This window comes from Peromyscus maniculatus, chromosome 3 (assembly GCF_049852395.1).
Source record: "Peromyscus maniculatus bairdii isolate BWxNUB_F1_BW_parent chromosome 3, HU_Pman_BW_mat_3.1, whole genome shotgun sequence".
Classification (NCBI taxonomy): Eukaryota; Metazoa; Chordata; class Mammalia; order Rodentia; family Cricetidae; genus Peromyscus; species Peromyscus maniculatus.
The window spans coordinates 45,575,530-45,596,574 of record NC_134854.1 but is presented as its reverse complement, the minus strand read 5'-3'; the positions used below and the strand labels follow the sequence as shown (position 1 = coordinate 45,596,574).

At 37.1% G+C, this 21,045-nt stretch overlaps 1 protein-coding gene and 1 long non-coding RNA gene across 2 annotated transcripts in view; one reads left to right on the top strand and one right to left on the bottom strand.

Annotated features, from left to right (window-relative positions):
* The window catches only part of Cntnap2 (contactin associated protein 2), a 2,081,518-nt gene that overhangs the window by 1,020,697 nt on the left and 1,039,776 nt on the right, over nt 1-21,045 (top strand). Inside the window, exon 9 of the mRNA XM_042273149.2 lies at nt 20,407-20,556. Within this exon, the coding sequence (XP_042129083.1) occupies nt 20,407-20,556 (150 nt within the window). The remainder of the gene's footprint in view (nt 1-20,406; nt 20,557-21,045) is intronic.
* Nucleotides 3,903-20,594, bottom strand: LOC143272295 (uncharacterized). The gene is made up of 2 exons (XR_013049731.1): nt 20,477-20,594; nt 3,903-4,419 (listed from the first exon to the last, which is right to left on the bottom strand). It is a non-coding gene; the product is annotated as an uncharacterized LOC143272295 (long non-coding RNA).

Below are 21,045 nucleotides of genomic sequence, written 5' to 3'. Positions count from 1 at the left end.
CTTGTGAGTTTAGTACAGGCCCTTCTTCTTTTCACCTGCTGTGAACTCTTTTTTCACAGTATTCTGTGACCATAGTACTTAATGTTTAGCATCATCCAGAAGGCAAACTACAGATCTATACCCCAACATGCAACTTTAAGTGTATTCTGCACAACATTTTAGGTTCTTTTTTTTCTTCCTTCAAAACTGGTTTTTGCTCATTGGGCTTTCTAGTTTCCTGTACAATGCGTGAAGATTCTTGTTCTTAAGTGGTAGTATTAAAAGGAATCTCATAATTTGGCCTGTATCAGTCATTGCTCATCATGTTGATGAGAATTTCTTGGCCAATGTAAAATAATGTGTTCCTATGATTTTATATTCTTTCCTATATGCCTTCTTCTTAACCTGCTGTGGTAGCTTGCTACGCTGATCTTCTACTGTTTGTGTCCAACAGTAAGTAACACATCTCTGAGTATACATAGAACACAGTACAAGTATGTGCCAATCATGAACCCATAATTGGCATTTTTTTTTAAGACAAGTTTTCCCTGTGTAGCAGCTCTGGCTGTCCTGGAACTTGCTTTGTAGAGCAGGCTGGTCTCAAACTCACAGATATCCCCCTGCCTCTTCCTCCCCAGTGCTGGGATTAAGGGGATGTGCTACTGCCCAGCTCATAATCAGCAATTTAAAATAATATAAAAAATATTAATTTTAAAATGTAGCTTTCATTTTTTTAATACCTAGTGTGTTCTGGTTTAAAATATAAATCTATAAGCCAAACATATATGGAACTTCATGCCTATAAATATTGTTTTAATGTGCTTACTGCTAGGACTTTTTTTCCCATTTGTATTTTTTACCACTTGGAAGAAAAACTACCAAAAGGGCAGTTGACACTCAAAAATGATTGTTGTTGAATGGAAGGCTGCAGAGGAGAGGTGGTTCATAAATATCTGGAGATGTGCCCTTCATGGTTCACTTATCATTAATAGCCCAGTTGGCAGAAATGATATTGAGCAGAAATTCACAGAAGATGCCCCTGGTGCCAAAGGTCACAAGAAAAACAGGTAATAGAGAGGTAGGCAAACAAACAAACAAACAAACAACAGTTTGCAGAGGATAAGGACTAAACTTTTGCCTGTGCTGGCAGCAAGAAGGCATCATTCAGGCAGTGCCTTTGAGTAAAGAGGAAAATCATTCAGTAGCAAGCATTAAAAATAGAGAGTTCTATTAAAGCAGAGTCATTCAGAATTATCTGGAATGAGGAGCTGTGGTTTTATTAGGCATTTTATGATGTAATTCTAAAATAATGATTTCCATTCAAATATAAAGGAATGAACCTACACATAACATTTGAAGATGCCTTTTCCAGGCTAGGACTCTGATCATAGTGATTGTCATAAGTTGGCTATTTCTGAGGGCTGGGTGGGCAGATGACCTATGTAACTTAAGAACAAGCCATCTCTGGAGCTATCTGGTACAAACAGATATAAAAGATCTTTCATTTAATGAAAGCCACTTAGTCTCTATGCTTATTGTAAAACCAATAATTTGACAAATATTTAAGATAAAAGATGAAATTCCTGAAACATGCTGCGTTAAAGAGGGCCATTTTGAATCACTATCAGGGCCTGAGTAGTGATTTAAACATGCCTGCTACCCCAGCATGAGGACCTGAGTTTGGATTCCCTAGAACTCAAATAAAGAAGCCAGAATGACAGCAAGTGCCTGTAACCTCTGCCTTCTGAGATTAGAGATGGATGAATCCCTGAAGGTCATGGCCAGCCAGCCTAACCCGATTGATGAGCTTTAATTTCAGTAAGAGATCTTGTCTCAAAAAATAAAGTATTCAGTAATGGAAGAAAGGCCTGGCCAGAGGACTCTGTGGACACACAGCGAAGCGCGCGTGCTCACACACACACACACACACACACACACACACACACACCACAAAGAAAATACACCAGTTTGTCTTATTGTACAATTTAGAAAAAAAGCTGGGAAAATGGATTTGAGAATTATCTATTGAGCAGTGAGTATTGTCTTCTTTCTTGTGTTTCTATTATTCTACATGTCTTTGGACCTGATTCTGCTACACTGCTGTGACAGAGCTGACAGTCATTGACTAAACATTATATAATACCAATTTCCCTTTAAGATACAGGTGGATGGAAAATGTGTGCCTTTGGGACATGAAAACCCATTAAGATGCTCTGCAATCATCCTAATACTCATTTCTTTAGCAGGTGGCTCCTTGAAGATAGGAACCTGTAGATTTTTGAATAGCATGTTACCCTTCGGGTATAGTCAGCGAGGGGATGCCTTCATTTGAGTAAGGAGAGGGGACAGGGACTTTATATCAAAAGATCCCAGTTGGACACTACAATGATCTGAGTTCTACTCTGCTTTGTGTTTATTTCCCACCTCTTTTTTTCTGATCCATACAAGTTTAATTTATAAAAGTTAGGCAAATATTTTATAGAAATTACAAAGCTGAACAGTGTTTACATCATTAGAACATATAAAGGAAACTACTTGATGATAGGAAGCAACATACTTACTTCTTTATATTTGTATTATTTACAAGCATGTCCTCAGAATGAGTTGGGAAAATTGATTTAAGTGCCCTTGCTATTTGGAGAGAGCTTGTTTCCTATAAATACGGGCGATTTTGTGGCCTTGGAAGAAATTGTACAATATTGAATTACCTGAAACATATGTGGAGAAAAGATAAAAGATGAAACATGATTCAGTCCAGACAGATGCTTTTAAATCAGGTGTGCTACTAAGAGTAATGGCAACTTCTTTTTCTGTAACATACAATTTTATAATAATGATTTGTCTTAAAATAGAAACAGATTGAATATGAACAATAATAATGAGGTTTAAGTCAAAGCAAATAAAATACATCATTAAGATTTTCAATTTGAAACTGTGAATGGGAGAAAAGTAACCAAAACTCATCAACAAAATGACAATATCCACACTATACAGTAAAATCAAGTGAAATAATTAAAGAATAATAGGTTACATGCACTACAGTTGTAACCAAGGAGAACACAAAGCTACAGAAACTATAAAAATTTAGCTGAATATAGTAACACACACTTTTATGTGGTGACATACATCTGTAATGCCAGCCAGTACTCAGGAAGCAGAGGCAGGAGTATCTTTGTGAGTCCAAGAACCAAACCAAAAAAAAAAATGGTTTAGATAAACTATTTCTTACAACAAGATTCATAGTTCATTAGATTTTTTTCAAAGGTGTTGGTAACCCTTTATTTTTACCATGTTGTGCATTTTTTACATTTATGAATAGCATATGCATGTGGGTACATGCATGCCACTGTGCTTGTATGGAGGCTAAAAGACAATTTGTAAATCAGTTTTCTCCTTTTATCATGTGGATCCTGGAGATCAAATGCAGGTCTGCCAGCTGGGTGGCAAGCACCTTTACCTGCTGAGCCAACCTACCAGTCCATGGTGCACATTTTCTTACTATTTTGAGGCAAAGTCTGTGTAGCCCTGGCTGGCTTGGAACTCACAAGGTCCATCTGCCTCAGCCTAGGATTAAGGAAATGCATTACCACAGCAAGTCTATTATGCACTTAAAAGTCTAAAGACTAGATGTTCTCAATAACATTGTTTCCCCAGCATATGCACAATGCTGTGCAATAAAGAAGCTGCACAAACCTAACATACTTATATAGCAATGTTTCGGTCTAGAACCTCACTCATCTCTCTTAACCCAGGGGTCAGGTTTATGTAACTGTCATGTTTTTGTGGGGATAACAATTTCACTTCCTAAGTGGGTTTTTTTTTCCTACAAATTTTAACACAACTTTAAACCATGTCTTTTCACTAACTCTACTTGTCACACACTGGCAGCCTCTTTACCATATAGGAAGACTAGGCACTGCATATTTGGACTTGTCTATCTTCTGTATACATGATATATCACAAAATAAGACACACATAAAAAGGACAATGGCTAATCTTGCATTACCAAAACTTACATTAGTATTAGGCCCTTCATATGCTTTCTTTCTTCCTCCCTCCCAAACCAGCACAAGTCTGTGTTGCTCAGAACTGGTTTTATCATTCCATTTCCCAAAGACAGCATTTCACCACAAATTTAAACAAGAATTTACAACATGTGCAAGATAGACACCTTTAGCTTACCTGTCACCCCGTGTGGTAGATTCACTTCATTTAATGTTGCTGTTCTGTATATAGTGTACATACTGGAAAAAGGAGTCCTCATTTCATGATCTCTAGTTTCTAGGTGTTGAAGAGGTTGCCAACGTATGACAAATGTAGAGTTAGTGAACTAACACATCCTGTATACTCTGTTAAAGTTCATAGCAAGGTTGTCTTCTGAAGAGAGTTGTGAAAGTATCCAAGTGATGGGTGCCCGTGTCATGTGGTACAGGGGAGAGGCTGGAGAAAAAGGACAGAGACCAGAATGCTCTCAGCAGAAGACACTTTAAGATCTAACCATAGTTACATGTGTGTGGTTTCCACACTGCTGTGTATATAGGGGACAAATTTATGTCCTCATCTGAAACATCTAGTCCTTCTAGGTGTTTAGAAGTACACAAAGTATATTAAAGTTCATTAGATTTTTAACAGACATCATCACTCAGAATTTTCCCCCTATAAGGAGTCATATTGGGATATTTCTTCTTTCCATTCCTTGCCTGCCATGTTCTCCTCACTGGATTTCACTTGTCATTCATGCCTTTATTCCTAATCTGCTCCCTATTCTTGCTTTATTTGGCAACTCATAGACACTGAAGAGTTTGTTAATCCCTCTCTGAAGCAGTCTCTTCCATCATATCAAAGTCTACTAATTTTCTTCTTACTTGACTGCCTTTACACTTGACAGTCCAATCCTTGATGACCTTGTCTCAAAATGATGTCATGGCTATCTTTTTCTTGTCCTTTAGCTCTCTGATTCACAGTTAATGCTCCAGGATATTGTTTGCCAATCAGTCTTATCTAGTTAATCAATTTCTCCATCCCAGCATGCTATACTTTAAAACAATTATCCCTATCTGAAATTGGTCCTATTAAACTATTATTGATGTACATTTTATCTATTTTCATGTGCAAGATTGTCAAGTCTATGTGCTTCTGTTCTCTAAAATACTCCAATGCTCCTGGTTCCTAAAATCTTGCCAGATATACAGCAGAAGTTCAACAAATAAGGAACAGGCAGCATGTCTAATGGCAGTAAAGTCCATGTGATTCTCTTTAGATTCTAAAAACTGAAGTTAGAATTTTCAGTTTGCCCAGTGACCCCTACAGAGGAAATCAGATTCCTGCTGGCCTCTTTTTGTCACACCTTTGAAAAACCTTCCTTTCATTATCAGAATGGTCTGGATGGCTTTCCATTATCCATGACAAAATTAGGATAAAATATGCTAGATATTAAGAGTAAAGTGTCTCTGTTATGTTAATATTTTTACATGCAATTTTAAGTGCTTTCAATTTTCTTCATTGAGTACTTTATGGATTAAAAAAAAGTATTGTTCTTGAGTTGTTTTTGTTTAAAAAAACAGCCAGAATTTTCTCTCAAATGTCACTTCTGTGAGGTATTTTTATTTGCCTTATGACCTCACTAAATACAAGCAAAATTCCTTTGGCAAAATGTCTATTGTGTCTTGACTCCCTACACATACAAGTTTGGTTTTAAAAAAATATGACAAAATAATAATGCTAAACTACCATACTCTTTTTTGCTTCACTTCCCTACCATTGTGGACTCTACCCTTAACTTGGTTAGAAAAATCCAGATAGCTTATTCTCATCAGTTAGTACAGTTTGTTCTGTGCAGCCACTGAAAGTCTTGAATCAATGACTATCAAACAATTTCTCCTATGGGAAATATGGGGATATGTTCCTACAAGCCTCTAGTCACAATATTTGCATCAACCAGTCCATACATTCCTTGTTTTGTGTATGTTTCTGTTTAGGCTACTGTATTGAATATATGACATTGATTCATAAACACTGAACCCGTGGCCAACAGCATTTCAATGTATGCCTTCAAGAAGTTTGTCTACCTAGCATTCTATCCTGTGTGTAAGGAATGCCACAGCCCTCTCACCCTCAGTCACACTAAGCTGCACATCAGCACTGGGTCTGTGACCACCAGTGCACAAAGCATGGCACCAAGTGAACAATAGGATGAAAAGATTTGAGAAGTGAAATGAAGGTAGAGCATTGTCTAGTTCTACAGTAGTTTGAAATGCATGCATTAGGCAACTCGAGTTTCTCAACACTCTGTACATCTGCAAGTCTATAAATGACCATGAAATCACCCTGATTATACATGGGTGAGATTGTCAACAAATATTAGCAAGTAGGCCAATTCACAAATAATGAGCATCAACTCTACATGAAAACATAAAATGAACAGATCTTAAAAGAACCACTTAATGATACATGTATGTGTTCATGTGTGTTGGTGCATATACATATATGTTTGCATGCATGTGAAGGCAAGATGTCAACTTTGAGTGTTGTGTCATTTTTCAGGAGTCACCCACTTGATTTTTGAGACAGAGTTTCTCACTGGTATCTGAGCCTCCTAGATTAGTCCAGGGTGACTGGTCAGTGAGCTCCAGGGATCTGATTATCTCTGCCTCCTTAACACTGGGATTACAAGGGCATACCTGTATGTCCAACCTTTTACATTTGTCCTGGGGATTGAACACAGGTCTGCTTGCAAAGTAAAGATTCTACCTATCTGAGCTATCTCTTTAACTTCATTTAATTAATTCTGATACATTTCTATATATAGGAAAGTAACTCCCAGGTAAGACATAGAATACTTTCATTACATCATAAAAGTTCTTGTAGATTCACACTTGCATCCAAATTACCTTGGTAGCCACTGTTTTACTTTTTTCTTAAATTTTACTCACTAATATTTTGTGTAATTGTATGATATATTTGTGTTAGTGAAGGCTCAAACATGCAATAACACGTGTGAAGGTCAAAGGACAACCTCGGAAGTTGATTCTGTTCTCCCACCTTCATGTGGGTCCCAGGGATCAACCTCAGGCTGCCTCCCTTTGAACTGCTGAGCCAACTTGTTGGCTCCTACCCTTGGAATTCTGCCACCATAGATTAGCCTAGCCTGTTCCATCTAAAAGTTTATGTCATGTGCTGTTTTCGAAATATTTATTTTATTTGCACATATGCACTTATTGCCTGCATTGCAGGTGCACTGTGTGTGTGCCTGGTGTTGCTGAAGCCGGAAGAGGGCATTAGCACCCCTGTACCAAAACAAAAGTTACAGACAGCTATGAGCTGCTGTGCGGGTGATGGAAACAGAACCCAAGTCCTCTGGGAGAGCAACACGTGCTATTACCCCCCCACCCCCGAGTCATCTTTGCAGCCTCACCGTATACTATTTTGAAAATCTACATCTTTTTCATGCATCACAATTAAAAAACGTATCCATTCTGCTCTTGTGTCACTAGCCCCTTCTTTTCATTGTATAGCATTTCCTTTTTTTTTTTTTTTTTTTTTTTTGTAAATATACTTTCCAAATATAAAAGTATTTACATTTGGTGGCTGTTATGAAAAGAAACTGTGGAAACAACCCTGTTAGTACTTTGACAGCATACACTTTGATTCTGGTGGATAAATATTTAGAATAGCAGTTGTTGACCCATAATATCAGTATGTTCAGTTTTGTTTAAAAACTGCCATACCTCCCTAATGATTGTATAGTTTGGTTTGATACTCTCACCCCAGAAATGAATGAAAGTACAAAGGGACCCAGATCCTAGACAGCGTGTTTAATTTTCAAGCATTAAAATGGATGGGAAATTGAGTAGCACTAATTTTCCTAATAATGAATCAGATCTGGTGCTATCTCATGTCTGTGAGGGTGTTTACATTTCATCTTCATTTGTGGTATGGCCTGTGTATAGTTTGGCTTTCCATGTCACTAATTTGCAAGCATTTTTAGCATATTTCAGTCATTCTACTTTCAGATGTATGTGTTGCAGATATGTCCTCCCAGTTTCTGTCTTCCCCCGAATTTTGAATTTTGATGGTGCACAATCTATCAGCTGAATTTGATATCTGTTGGGAAATCTCTGCCAACCCAAGACCTAAAGAATATTCTATTAGAAACTTTACCAATTAGGCTTGTGTGTCTAGGTCTAAAATCCATGTAGGTTTTTTTTTTTTTTTTTTTTTTTTTTGTGTGTGTGTGTGTGTGTGTGTGTGTGTACTGTTGTATAAAGTAGAAATCAATGTACATTTTCTCTAGATTTAAACAGTAAATTCAGCACAATTTTTGGGAAAAAAAGAAAGGAATCTAAAAAAAAAAAGTACTTCACTTCTCTTGAACTGCATTAGTGTGTTTGTCAAAAGACAGCTAAATACATGTGGGAACCTCTGTCTCTGATTTTTCTGGATTAGCAGAACTTCACCATGAATAAATAACAAATCTGCTTATTTTTTCCTTTTCTTGTTATCTCAAGTATTTAACTGGTTTAATTGCATTTCTTCATAAATTTTATCACATTCCTGTCTATTCATGCAAAGATGCATGATAGGGGTTGTGATTAGAGTTTCCACTTATCAGCTCTTAATTTCTTCTCAGTAGTAATTTTGATGTGACAATGGAGAACTCAGGAAACACCTAAAAGGAGGCTAGTGTGCAAATAAGCCAAGAACCGCCAACCCAAGTCCATTCTTCCTCAGAGGATTCTGGAGATCTGGAAAGGAGACTCTACCTAAGAATCTCATATTAAAATGAAGCATTGTTTTCATGCCTAAAATCCCAGTTGCAGCACTCAGGAGGCTGAAGTAAGATGTTATGAATTAGAAGCTGATCTGGGATTCATAGTGAGACCTTGCAGGGAGAGTGAGATGTGGGGGTAGAAGATTCCTCATGCCTCACAGGTTAAGTGTCACATAGAAAATCTCATGTGCCATACTCTACCCAGTAAATCCATGTTAAACTTAGATTCAAGTGGTCATCTCAGAACACAGATGTGTTCCAAACCGACCTTCTACCTTTATGATCCATAGGAAAGCATTTGAAGAGTCTATCTGTTCAGAAAATACATACCTTGCAGGACTTGTAATCCCAGCTACTCTTCAAGCTGAGGCAGGAGAATCACAAGTTCAAGGCTAGCTGGGCTACAGAGTGAGTTCAAGGTAACCTGGGCAAATTAGTGACACCTGTCTCCAAATATACAACAAAAACAAGGCTAGAGAGTGACTCGGGATCGATGCTCAAGGTCCTAGGTTCAATGCACAGATATAATAAAATAAGTAAAAACTAAATAGAAGTAATCCATGTCTGTCTGCATTCCTTATAATGTACTTTGCTTGGCTCTACTATGGGCTGTTTTTCTTTTTAAGGTGATTTGGTTTGGTATATGAAACCTAGCAATGAATTAGATCAATTTCCTTATGAGATTTACATAGAGAATGTAGGAAGTATATGATATGCACACAGAAATGTTGATTTCTTTTTCTTCCTGTCCTATGGAATTATAAGATATGTTATTATTACCTCATAGAACTCTGTAATGGCCTAAAGAGAGATTCACAGCCTCGGGAATGCTCCTCTCAAAACTGAATATTAAGCCAAAGCCTGAAAAGCCTGTCACTGTAATTTTATTTGAATCATTTTCCAACAGATGTTACATTTTACTTTGTGACTATATTTTAAATACTTTATTTTTTCAATATTCATTAAGCCAGTATTTTCTTCTTGTCTCTAATAAGTACAACATCTGTTTCTCCTTGTTCAATCAAGCCACCCACCTCAAGAGTCCTACTTTAAAAATAATACCATTTTGACAACAGCACAGATAGAATGCACTTCATTAACATTTTATATTTGCATCTGAAACAAGTTTTTCTAACAATTATATGGTAGGGAGGTGCTGGAGAAGATATTACTAAACAATTTAGTTACTGCATGGGAAAAAAATAAGGACAGAAGCTGGAATATGCCTTGAAAAACACCAGCTTTAAGTTAAACTCACTTGGTTAAAAAATAATTCACTTTTTAATATGCAGTTGAAATTTTTTGTTTTGTGAATTACTAAGTAACTGGATACATACAGCATAAAGTAACTTCAAATAATCTGATTCAAGGATTAAGTCAAAACTCATACAATACTCATAGGTAGATAGGTAGGTAGATAGATAGGTAGGTAGACAGACAGACAGAAAGACAGATGTGCTATCTATTTTTATGTTAACTTGACACAGCTAGAGTCATTTTGAAAGAGAGAACCTCAGTTGATAAAATGGCCTTACCAGATTGTCCTCTGGGCAAGCCAGTGGTGTATTTTCTTCATTGACAACTGATCTAGTGTGGTGCAGATGACTGTGAGCGGTGTCACCCCTGGGCTGACAATTCTGAAGTATACAAGAAAGTAGGCTAAGTGAGCCATGAGGAGCAATCAGTAAGCAACACTTCTCCAGGGTTGTGTTCATCCATCTGCATCAGCTCCTTTTGCCAGGTTCCTGCCCTGTTTGAGTTCCTGCCTTGAGTTGTATCAGCAATGGAGTGTGGTCTGAGAGTTATAAGCAGAAATGAGCCCTTCCAACCCCAAGTGTTTGTGAGCATGGTGTTTTATGACAGAAACACAAACCCTAACTAAGACAGTAGATACACGTGTTTCTCTATGTGTGTTCATTGATTAATCTTGTTGCTTGACAGTCTCATACATACATGCAATGTTCTCTGATTACTCATTCTCTACACCTTCTTTTATCTTCTCCATATACCTACCAATAACCTCCAATCCCTTCCCAGGATTATGATGCTTAGTTTTGTTTTGTGGTCCATTTAGCTCAACCAAGGCCATCAATATGTACATTGGGTTGTAAATGCCCAATGAAACCAGGTGGGATCATTGGTGACTATGCAATTGAAAGCTATTCCCTGAATTCATCAGTGAGAGGTGGGGTCCCTGATCCTCCCACAACTATGCTTCACTGCTGATGGACACATTCTCTTATATTTCTGTAGCTTCTGTGAGTTTGTGATTACAGTAGCAATAGTATCTGTTTTTAAAAACCAAAAAATATTTTGGAAAATGTGAGTTCTATTTTCCTTCATACTCTTCACAATGAGAAGTCCTTTGTAATGGATTACACTTTTGGAAATATTTCACCATATTCAGAACTACTTAACATTGAATAATCTAGCATAATTGATCTATTTTGAGGATGGGAAAGAAGATAGCTATAAAGGAGGAGAGTAACTTTTGGTGTATAGCTCAGAATTGGCTTCCACAGCTGTTGACCAGGATAGTAGCCAAGATATATCTAGATACCTTCTCAGGTCAGCCAGCTCCTTACTACTAACCTTGCACTATTTAATTTATATGATAGGAATGTATTTGTTCATAAAAACTAACATGCTCCTTATTTCATAATGATTGATATTTCCTGAATGAAAGTACAACAACCAAGCTTGAAATTTAGAGATAAAAAGATAAAACTTAAATGTATTAAGTGCTAATTCTGTATCAGATACTCTTCCAAATGATAACATATGTAGGCATGTCTCAATTTATGACAGAACTATATTCTTATAAGCCCACTGCAAATTGAAAACATAAGTTGATGGTGCATTAAATGCCTCTGCCTACTGTACATCACAGCTTAGCAGCCCAGCACAGTGAGATGTCAGTCATTATCTCATGGGGATGGGAATGTCTGGGAGCTGTATATCTGTACTTTTGCCAAGCATCAGGAGATAGGTTGGTATCATGAGACCTAGAGTAGGTCAGAGTTAGGTTCTAACACATGCACATTGCTTTTGTACCATTATAAAATAAAACACTCTTAAGTTGCACCATCACAAGTCAATGGCCATCTGTACATTTCTTCCAGCAGCACTAGGAAGAGGTTGACAGGCAATAGGAACAGTTACGTCAACAGAATTGAGACTTGAGCAGGGCAGTGATGGTACATGCCTTTAATCCCAGCACTCATAAGGCAGAGCCAGGTGGATCTCTGTGAGTTTGAGGCCAGCCTGGTCTACAGAGCAAGATCCAGGACAGGCACCAAAACTACACACAGAAACCCTGTCTCAAAAAACCAAAATAATAATAATAATAATAATAATAATAATAATAATAATAGAGACTTGAATGCAGACATCTGACTTGAGTCCAAATTCTTACCTATCATTCTGAGTCTTTTGGTGTTGAAAGTGAGAACCAGATAAGCCTGGGTCAATTTCTGTCTCAGTCTCTTATGGGGCTTATTGTATGTGTGCTTGAATATAAATGCAACCCAAAGGCAAGGAAATCCTAAGATAAATAAATACATATTACTAGCATGCCTATTTAAACTTTTAGTGTTCTATATGAAATGCCTCTAATATTTACTGTGTTTGTAGTAATATCTTAATAATTTAGGAAGTTCTTTTTCTAGGCCAGTAAGATGGTTCAGAATGGAAAAACACTTGCCTTGCAAGTTTGATGACATGAGTTCAGCCCCTGAATTCCACAGAAGAAGAAGAGAACAGACCTCCAAAAGTTGTTCTCTGACCTCCACATGTATACCATAGGTTACATAACACATGCATGTACACATATACTATAGCTTACATACAAACATATGCACACACACACACACATGCATACACACATATGCACACACACATGCACATGCATGCACATACCTACACACACATACACACACACTTGGATGGGTCTTCACATGTTTTATTGATTCATTAGCTTTAGTACGATGGGTATAGGAATAAGTCTTTAACAATGAATAAGAAGGGCAAATTTAATAATATTTATTAATAAATTTACTTTTTATAAAGTTTTCATAATAACTTGAATAGTAATTGGTTTATCACTAAATAAGCATTTAGTGTTTATTTTAAATATGAATCTTACACATTAATTAAGTAAACTATTACATTCTGAGATAATTTCATATATTGACTTCCAAGCACTCTTAAGTGATGGGGATATGGTTCTGTATGCTGTAAATATGTGTTGCTCTGATTGGTTGATAAATAAACTGTTTTGCCAATGGTGAGGCAGAATTTGATTATGCAGGACATTCCAACTAGAGAGGGAGGAAGGAAAAAGAGCAGAGGAGACACTGCTAGCCACCACCAGGAGAAGGAAGATATAAAGGTACCAATAAGCCATAAACCACGTGGCAAAGTATAGATTTATAGAAATAGGTTAATTTAATGCAATAGCTAGCTAGTGAGAAGCCTGAGCCATTGGGCCATATAGTTTAAAAATAATGTAAGCCTCTGTGTGTTTATTTAGGTCTGAGCAGCTGCAGGACTAGGCAGAACATAGGAAAACTTCTAACTTAAGATTCATTGTTATTCCATTTAATTTGGATGAAAAATTATCTAGAAATATTATTAATTTTATAGATACTTTAAGAAGACTCTCTATATAGAGCTAGGGAGGCACCTCAGTGGTTAAGTATGCTTACCCCTCTTGCAGAGGACCCAGAATCAATTCTTCACACCTACCTGATAACTCCAGGCCCAAGAAAGCTGATGTCTTTTTCTAACTGACCTCAAGGGATCCTCTATGCATTAGGTACACATTCAGGCATAAGTATACACATATACTTAAATAACAAGTAAATAAAATGATGATCCATTGTTTCTTCTCTTACATAGAAATGATTTTGCATATCTTTTCCAAATGACAGAGGCCCAGGAAAGGGGAAAAATAAATATAATTTAGAGAAAGGTTGTAGAAGTCCCATAATTTTCTCTTAGTCCCTGATTAGATGGTGTTATTAATGTTCAGTTGCAGCAGAAGGAATAGTTATAGGTAGACGGACATGAGCAAAAAGTCTTTGGCATCCCTTCCACTTTCACTGGAACACAGATGGCTGAAATCTGAAAAGTAGAAATGCTGCTATTTGGAAGTCCACGGTCTGTGTTATCAACTTAGCTCTGCAAACCAGCACAGCAGAATCAAGGTCATGAGTTCACTCGTGATGAAATGGAAGAGTGAATACAAAGTCTCTTTACTCTAAGTGTCACACAATAGGGGGCTGATTTATACAAATACTTGTGGGCTTTTTAAAATATGCCCAAGGGAAAAGGTCCTAAAATTTCCTCATCTAGCCTATACTATAAAATGTTCATCCAAAATACTTTTAAAAAAGTGAAAACGTTGGGAATTCTATGAGCAAAAGACATAGAGATCATGATGGGGAGAGGAACAGAGATGACCAGGCCACACTAGTGGGAACTCATGAACTAGTGGGAACTCATGAACTGTGGACCAATAGCTGCGGAGCCCCCATGGGACTGGACTAGGCCCTCTGCATAGGTGAGACAATTGTTTAGCTTGAATGGTTTAGGAGCCCCCTAGCAGTGGGATCAGAATCCATCCCTGCTGCATGAGCAGGCTTTTTGGAGCCCAGTGTCTATGGTGGAACACCTTGCACAGTCTTGGTGCAGTGGGAGGGGCTTAGTCCCACCTCAACTGAATGTACCAGGTTCTGCTGACTCTCCATGGGAGGCCTTGCCTTGGAGGAAGTCAGAATGGGGGGTTGGTTGGGGATGAAGGCTAGGGGTCAGGAGGAGAAAGCAGAGGGTTATCTGTGGTTGGTATTTAAAATAAATAGAAAAATTCTTAATAATAAAAAAGTGAAAACATTGAAAGACACATTGTACGTATGATATTCCAACACTGCAGAAATACAAGAGCAGAAGTGATTGACAGTTAGCATTTGAGATGCATGGTGCTTTGGTTTATTTCTAGCCTAAATGATATAAGAGGCTTTTCACGGAACACAGATTGCTGTAGGTACAATGGAAATGGAATGGTATGTGAACTACCACTCTGATTTGTCAGGAAGTATATAAAGGGTTTGTTATTGGTTTTCTTTTAAATTCGTTTGACCTCTGACTTAGAGTTTTCAGTGCTGTGATAAAACACCATGACTAAAAGAAACCTGGGGAGGAAAAGGTATATCTGGCTTAAAACTTGCACATTACAGTCTGTCATCAAAGAAAGTCTGAGAGGGAACTCAAGGTAAGAACCTAGAGGCAGGAACTGGAGCAGAAGCCAGGGAGGAATGCTGCTTATTTGACTTGTTCCTCATGGCTTGCTCAGTAGGCTGTCTTACACACTATAGGACCACCTGCCTATGGTAGCACCACCCACAATGGTCTGGGCCCTCTCACATAAATCATTAATCAAGAAAATACCCCACAAGAAAATTGCCTACAGGCTGGCCTTAAGGAAACATTTTCTCAGCTGTGGTTCTCTCTTCTCAGATGACCATAGCTTATGTCAAGTTGACAAAATATACCATCCAGGAGAATCTCAAAATAATTTGGTATCCTTGAGAAACATAACTGAAGTTCATTTCAAAGCTCTACCACTTACCAACAATTGGAGGCTTACATTTATTAAACTTTGTCTCTCTGGTATATATGGGAGATAACACTATTTAAAGATTTTATGAAATATAAGTGAGTGGAATGCAAGTAAAGTACTTGTGAGCATGGTTAGCCCACAGAACTCAGAATAGTATATCTATAAATACTCACATATGCAGAGATCATAAATTGGATTTCTCTCTGGAGAAAGCCCTTAGGCTATTACTTTTTATAACATTTGGACAAAGAAAATAGAAAAGAAACAGCACATTTTATTTTGAGCAATTTGGTCATCCTGACTACACTGAGAATGAATTTCATTATATGCAGGGACCCCTTCCTTTCAAAGATCACTGAGGCATAGCTATTGATGATTAATAGTAAATGTTCCAAATAATAATTGGAATTAAAATGAGTAGAAACTACAGTTTAAACTTGGATATGGAGAGGTTGGCTGTCAACAAAGCTCCTGCAATCTGAGGTCCAATTTCTCTGCTAATTAAGTTCCTTGGGAAAAATAAAATAACCTTTCATTTTTAATCTGATTAGAATAATAGGCCTTTTGTTGTGAACAATACAGGTGGTGATGTCACACTTATAAATTCAGTTTTGTGATGCAGTTTTCACAAAAGCGTTTTGATCTTCCATTTAGAGCAGTTAAAAATATGTGACTTCTCTGCCTGAATGAGTCTGTAGGCTTGTGTTTGAATTTGTGATTGAATATTTCTAATAATGGTGTCCTTGAGACCTGTGTCCCCAAACTTCATTTCAGGGAAGGGTTTAATAAAATGTAAAGACAAAACTCAAAACCCAAATCAAAACCATATGCTCTTATAGTTAACACACATCACATCCCATTTGTTGGTTGGAAGGCAAATGTGAGTATGAAAATACATTCTTTGGGACATTAACTGTGCAGGAGAACCCAAAGGGACCCACTCAAGAAGGAAGTGTTTCGGGAAGCACTGTTGCTACCTGACAGCTAACTGATTTTAATTTAAGAATCAGACTGCATCTGCATAGTAATTTTCCAGCACAGAGGCTTTGTTTGCATTGCTTTTCATGAATATTTGAAAGGCTAGAAAGAAAAGAATTAAAGAATTATTTGCCAGTTTTTGTGTGGACAGGAAGATAAAACACTAAGATTAAATGATGTGGGGAAGATAGTTGTCTTGTTCTAGAAAGAACATAGAGTAACACACCCCCTTCTTTTTTTTACAATGAGAAATTATAATATAAAGTCACCTATCAGTATAAAAAAAATGATATGGACCTATAAGAATTTGGGGACATAAATACTATTTTATATTGGTGCAGAACATACAAAGTGAGAGAGGTAGGACAGGAAGGTACAAAAGTCACAAAAGTGGTTCTTTGATAACGTGTTTGGTATTGTGATAGCTAGATCCGATCCCCTTGGGGATTTCCTGAGAGCAGTGACCACTGCCCCTAACCTACAGAATTCCTCTAGCCAGACACTCCACTTTCCACATCATCAGAAGTCATTGCAATGTCTAAGGGTGAGCTGAACCTGGCATGCTGGAAGATAGGAGAACATGCTTCATTGAGTAACTGGAGTGTCAGTTATGGGTGTTAGGACAGAACAAATTCCCAAGAAGATGTATTAACATTGAAACAGACTACTTAACAAGAATAAAATTTCATCCACAGGACTTACTTCTTACTCTCAGCATCCATCCCTATGCATATGACTGTCTCTAGCAGTGAAGCCTCTGCTGCTTTCCACTTCTTGTTGCCTCATCTTCAGCATGACTGACTATCCATGACACTTCAAAGGCCAGACTCCTGTTCCTTTGGTCACCCTCAGATTCATTCAGTGATTCTTTCACACCTAATATGTGCATCATACTGTTTGAAATGCATTTTAAACAAGCAATAAAATAGTAGAAATATTCTAATATCAGAAAACTTATCAAAAACTATGGGTTGGAGAGATGAGGGAGTAGTTAAGAGCACTTGCTACTCTTTCAGAGGATCATGGTTTGATTCCCAGGACCTACTTGGTGGCTCACAACTACCTGTAATTCCAGTTCTAGAGGATATGATGCTCACATCTGGACTCTACAGACACTACACACTCATAGAGTACATACATACATGCAGGCACAATAATCATATGCATAAAAGAAGCATAGATCCATCTTTCTTTAAATGTAGGAGAAACAAACAAAAGAACAAATAATTGAAGACAAAGTAGACTTAATCACTAGCAGTTGTTTGGGAGAAAATAAAGTTCATAAAAAGAGTGTTGTCAGGAGATGGGGAAATGTCACTTCACACACAGGATTATGAAATCTCTGTATACGATGCATTTGCAGAGGCTGTAGTGAGGGAGTAAAACCATGCAGACAGCACACAGAAGGCATTCCAGATGGGACACTTGACACCCCTGTCACCATTAGGCCTTTGGCCAGTGTTGTTACTGAGCCCAGAAGCAACAGAAAATTTTCATAAGGGAAATGTCATGAACCTGCTTACAGTTTCAAGAGAGGATTACACCACTTGATGGGGACTTCAGACTGAAATGGAAGGAACAGAAGCTAGAAAAGCATTGAGGGGACAATTTAACACTCTAGGTTGATATCTAGGTATAAAATGTAGAGGGTATGGTGTGATCCAAGTGGTTGTTTACATGTGTGTACACTAAGAATACTCTATCAAAGTGTGTGAATACAGACATTTTTGTTGACTGTATGTACACGTTTGTATGTTTAATGTGTAATGTATATACATTGATTTATACTATATATTTAATAATTTGATAATTATTTCATACTGATTCCTTAAGAACGATTCGTATTGTTCTCCACTGCAACAAAATGTTTTAAAATCCCTAAATTCAGATTTTACTCCTGATGGAAAGTATGAGGTGTCACTGCTTATATTAGTATTTATTATGAGTAAATGCTATAGCCATATGACTATCTTTTAAGTTCCAACAAGGTTCATTTTTTTTTCTTTATAATAGCATTTTTGTGGATGGTATGGCTCCACAGTTGATATTCTTAATGGGAATAACCACAAAGTCGATATCGGGGCATAGTGGCCACATTAATGACTGTGACAGTTGTCTCAGTTATTGTCGGGCCAGTGACCTACAGACCAGTGGACTTAAATGTAGTCCCATAAAACTTTATATGGCGCTAAACTTTGAATTATGAAAATTTTCATCTCTAATACAGACTAAGTTGTGTGTATTCTTTCTTTTTAAATTTCTTTTCAACCAATTACTAATATAAAAGCCATTCTCAATGCACACTTTGTGTAAAAACAAGAGGACATCTGGGTGATGGTGGCGCACACCTTTAGTCCCAGTAAGCAGGAGGCAGAGGTAGGCAGATCTCTGTGAGTTTGAGGCTAGCCTGGTCTAGAGAGTGAGTTCCAGGACAGGCACCAAAACTACACAGAGAAACCTTATCTCAAAAGAAAACAAAAACCAAGAGGACACAAGTTGGTTGTGGCCCACACACTATGGTTTGCAGACTCCTGGCATTAAAGGATTAAGGGCTTAGACCTTTCTTTCATCTGTGTTTCATTGATTTACTCTGACTTTAGTTTTAAACATCTTCATTGCCTTGTCTTCTCTTCCTTTTGTGAAACTGAAGTGCATCTTCAGGGAACTCATCCCTGTATACTCAAGATTACGCATCCAGAAAAGATGGGAACAACACCCCTGCCTCTTTCATAGCATTCATCTGTTCAAGGTCAAATCAAACCTCTCGGACTTCTCCTGGTGCTCTTGAAACTCCACCCAAATACTCTTGTCTAACGTCTGCTCTTCTGTTAGCAACTAATTATTTACAGTGAAATGAACACATGCTAAACAAAAGAATGTTGCCTGCCTATAGAATGTGTTAAGAAACAATGAAGTATAAATTTGGGATGTGGGCATCCTGGGTTTGTTTGATTGCTTTTCTTTGCTGAAATATAACCTAGTCAGTTACCATACTGCGTGGTTTGATGATCAGATAATCTTTATTTCCCATGATGATCAGTGCTTAATTAGCATGTTCAACTACACGCAGAATCATTTCCTTAGTACTTAATTTCTATAAACTGTACTACGTAGATGTGGGTATTGAAAAAAAAAGCATTACATTAAAAGATTTTAAAATTATAAAATTAAGGGAGATATTAAATCAACACATTAAGTCTGCTTTTATCTCAGAATGGAACCTAACAAAGCTAACTGGAAAATAAGTTATTAAATTAAAATAGTTTTTCATTTCTTCCCAAATGACTTTGTTCAAACTATTCTTTCCTGCAAGTATCCCAATTACATTCTAACTGTGTTTTCTATAAGATTCTGTTATATTATGCTTTTCAATTTGATAGAGGGAAGAGCCATCTAAAATGTTAAGGAAACATAGATAATGCAAAAAATAAGCAGCATCATGTTTTTATAGATGAAAATATATATAACATTTACTTCTAAATCCCTAACTCTGTTGATATTAAAAATTATTTAAGGGTTAGAGATATATCTTATTGGTTAAGAGCACATACCACTCTTATAGAGTCCCACAGTTCTGCTCCCCAACATCCAAATCAAGAGAGAGCCACCAACTGCCTATAACTCTGCCTCTAGGATTTCCTACATACTCTTCTTGCCCTATAGATACTCTCATTCAGAGGCACTCTCCTCCACATTTTCCCATACCCACACAAAAACATATTTTTTAGAATAAAAATGAAACATTTGAAAATATTATATTTATTCCTATCAAACTGAAACTGTATAACTTTCAGGCACATGAATTCCCTGAATGACTACAAACAAATGTTAATATGTAGATATTCCAAAATGACAAGGAATTCACTTCAAATGAATTACCCAAATAAGGGAGATAATAGTTAAATTTCTGTAAACACCCTGTTTTGTATAAATTTATCCAAACATCAAATTAAATTCTATAAAGGTAATATAATTGTGGGTCTTCAATGAAATCACTGTACTGTAATGTTTAAAAACTATGTTTAACCAACTTTGGAAACTTTCCTTTTCTACCTCCCAGGCTCTGGGCTGAATGATGGGCAGTGGCATGAGGTTCGCTTTCTGGCCAAGGAAAACTTCGCAGTTCTTACCATTGATGGAGACGAAGCATCAGCAGTTCGGACCAATAGTCCTCTTCAAGTGAAGACTGGCGAGAAGTACTTCTTTGGAGGTAGGAAAGCCATGCTTTAGGTTAGCCGATACTTTACTTTAAAAAAGAAAAGGGTTTCAAAGAGTGTATAAAGTACTTGTATTTAATCCAAAGAACCTGGTAAATTTTAGGATAAAGAAAAAGCAAGGTGTTATTCCATTGAATTAAAAGGTTAAAGAAATTGCTGCTTCACAAAAATGCTATTAATGTGGTGACATCCTACCTACCCTTTGATTCAAATCTTCAAAGCATAAAGCATGAGAGTCTGTGTAATTTACATAATACTCTCTTCTAGAATCAGTGACTTCAACTACAGATTGGTCACTCAATATATAGAAAATTCTCCTAAACCTTAGTCAATACTCAAGTTTGTGTTTATATGAATATATATTCCTATCTTGTATGTGCGCTTTATTTTCCTGAAGTTGTTAGAGTGATTCCATCTAAGAGCACCTACCTTGTCTGTCAAGTTCCCTGCCCTATCCCCTAGTCCTAAAGAACTTCCCAGAA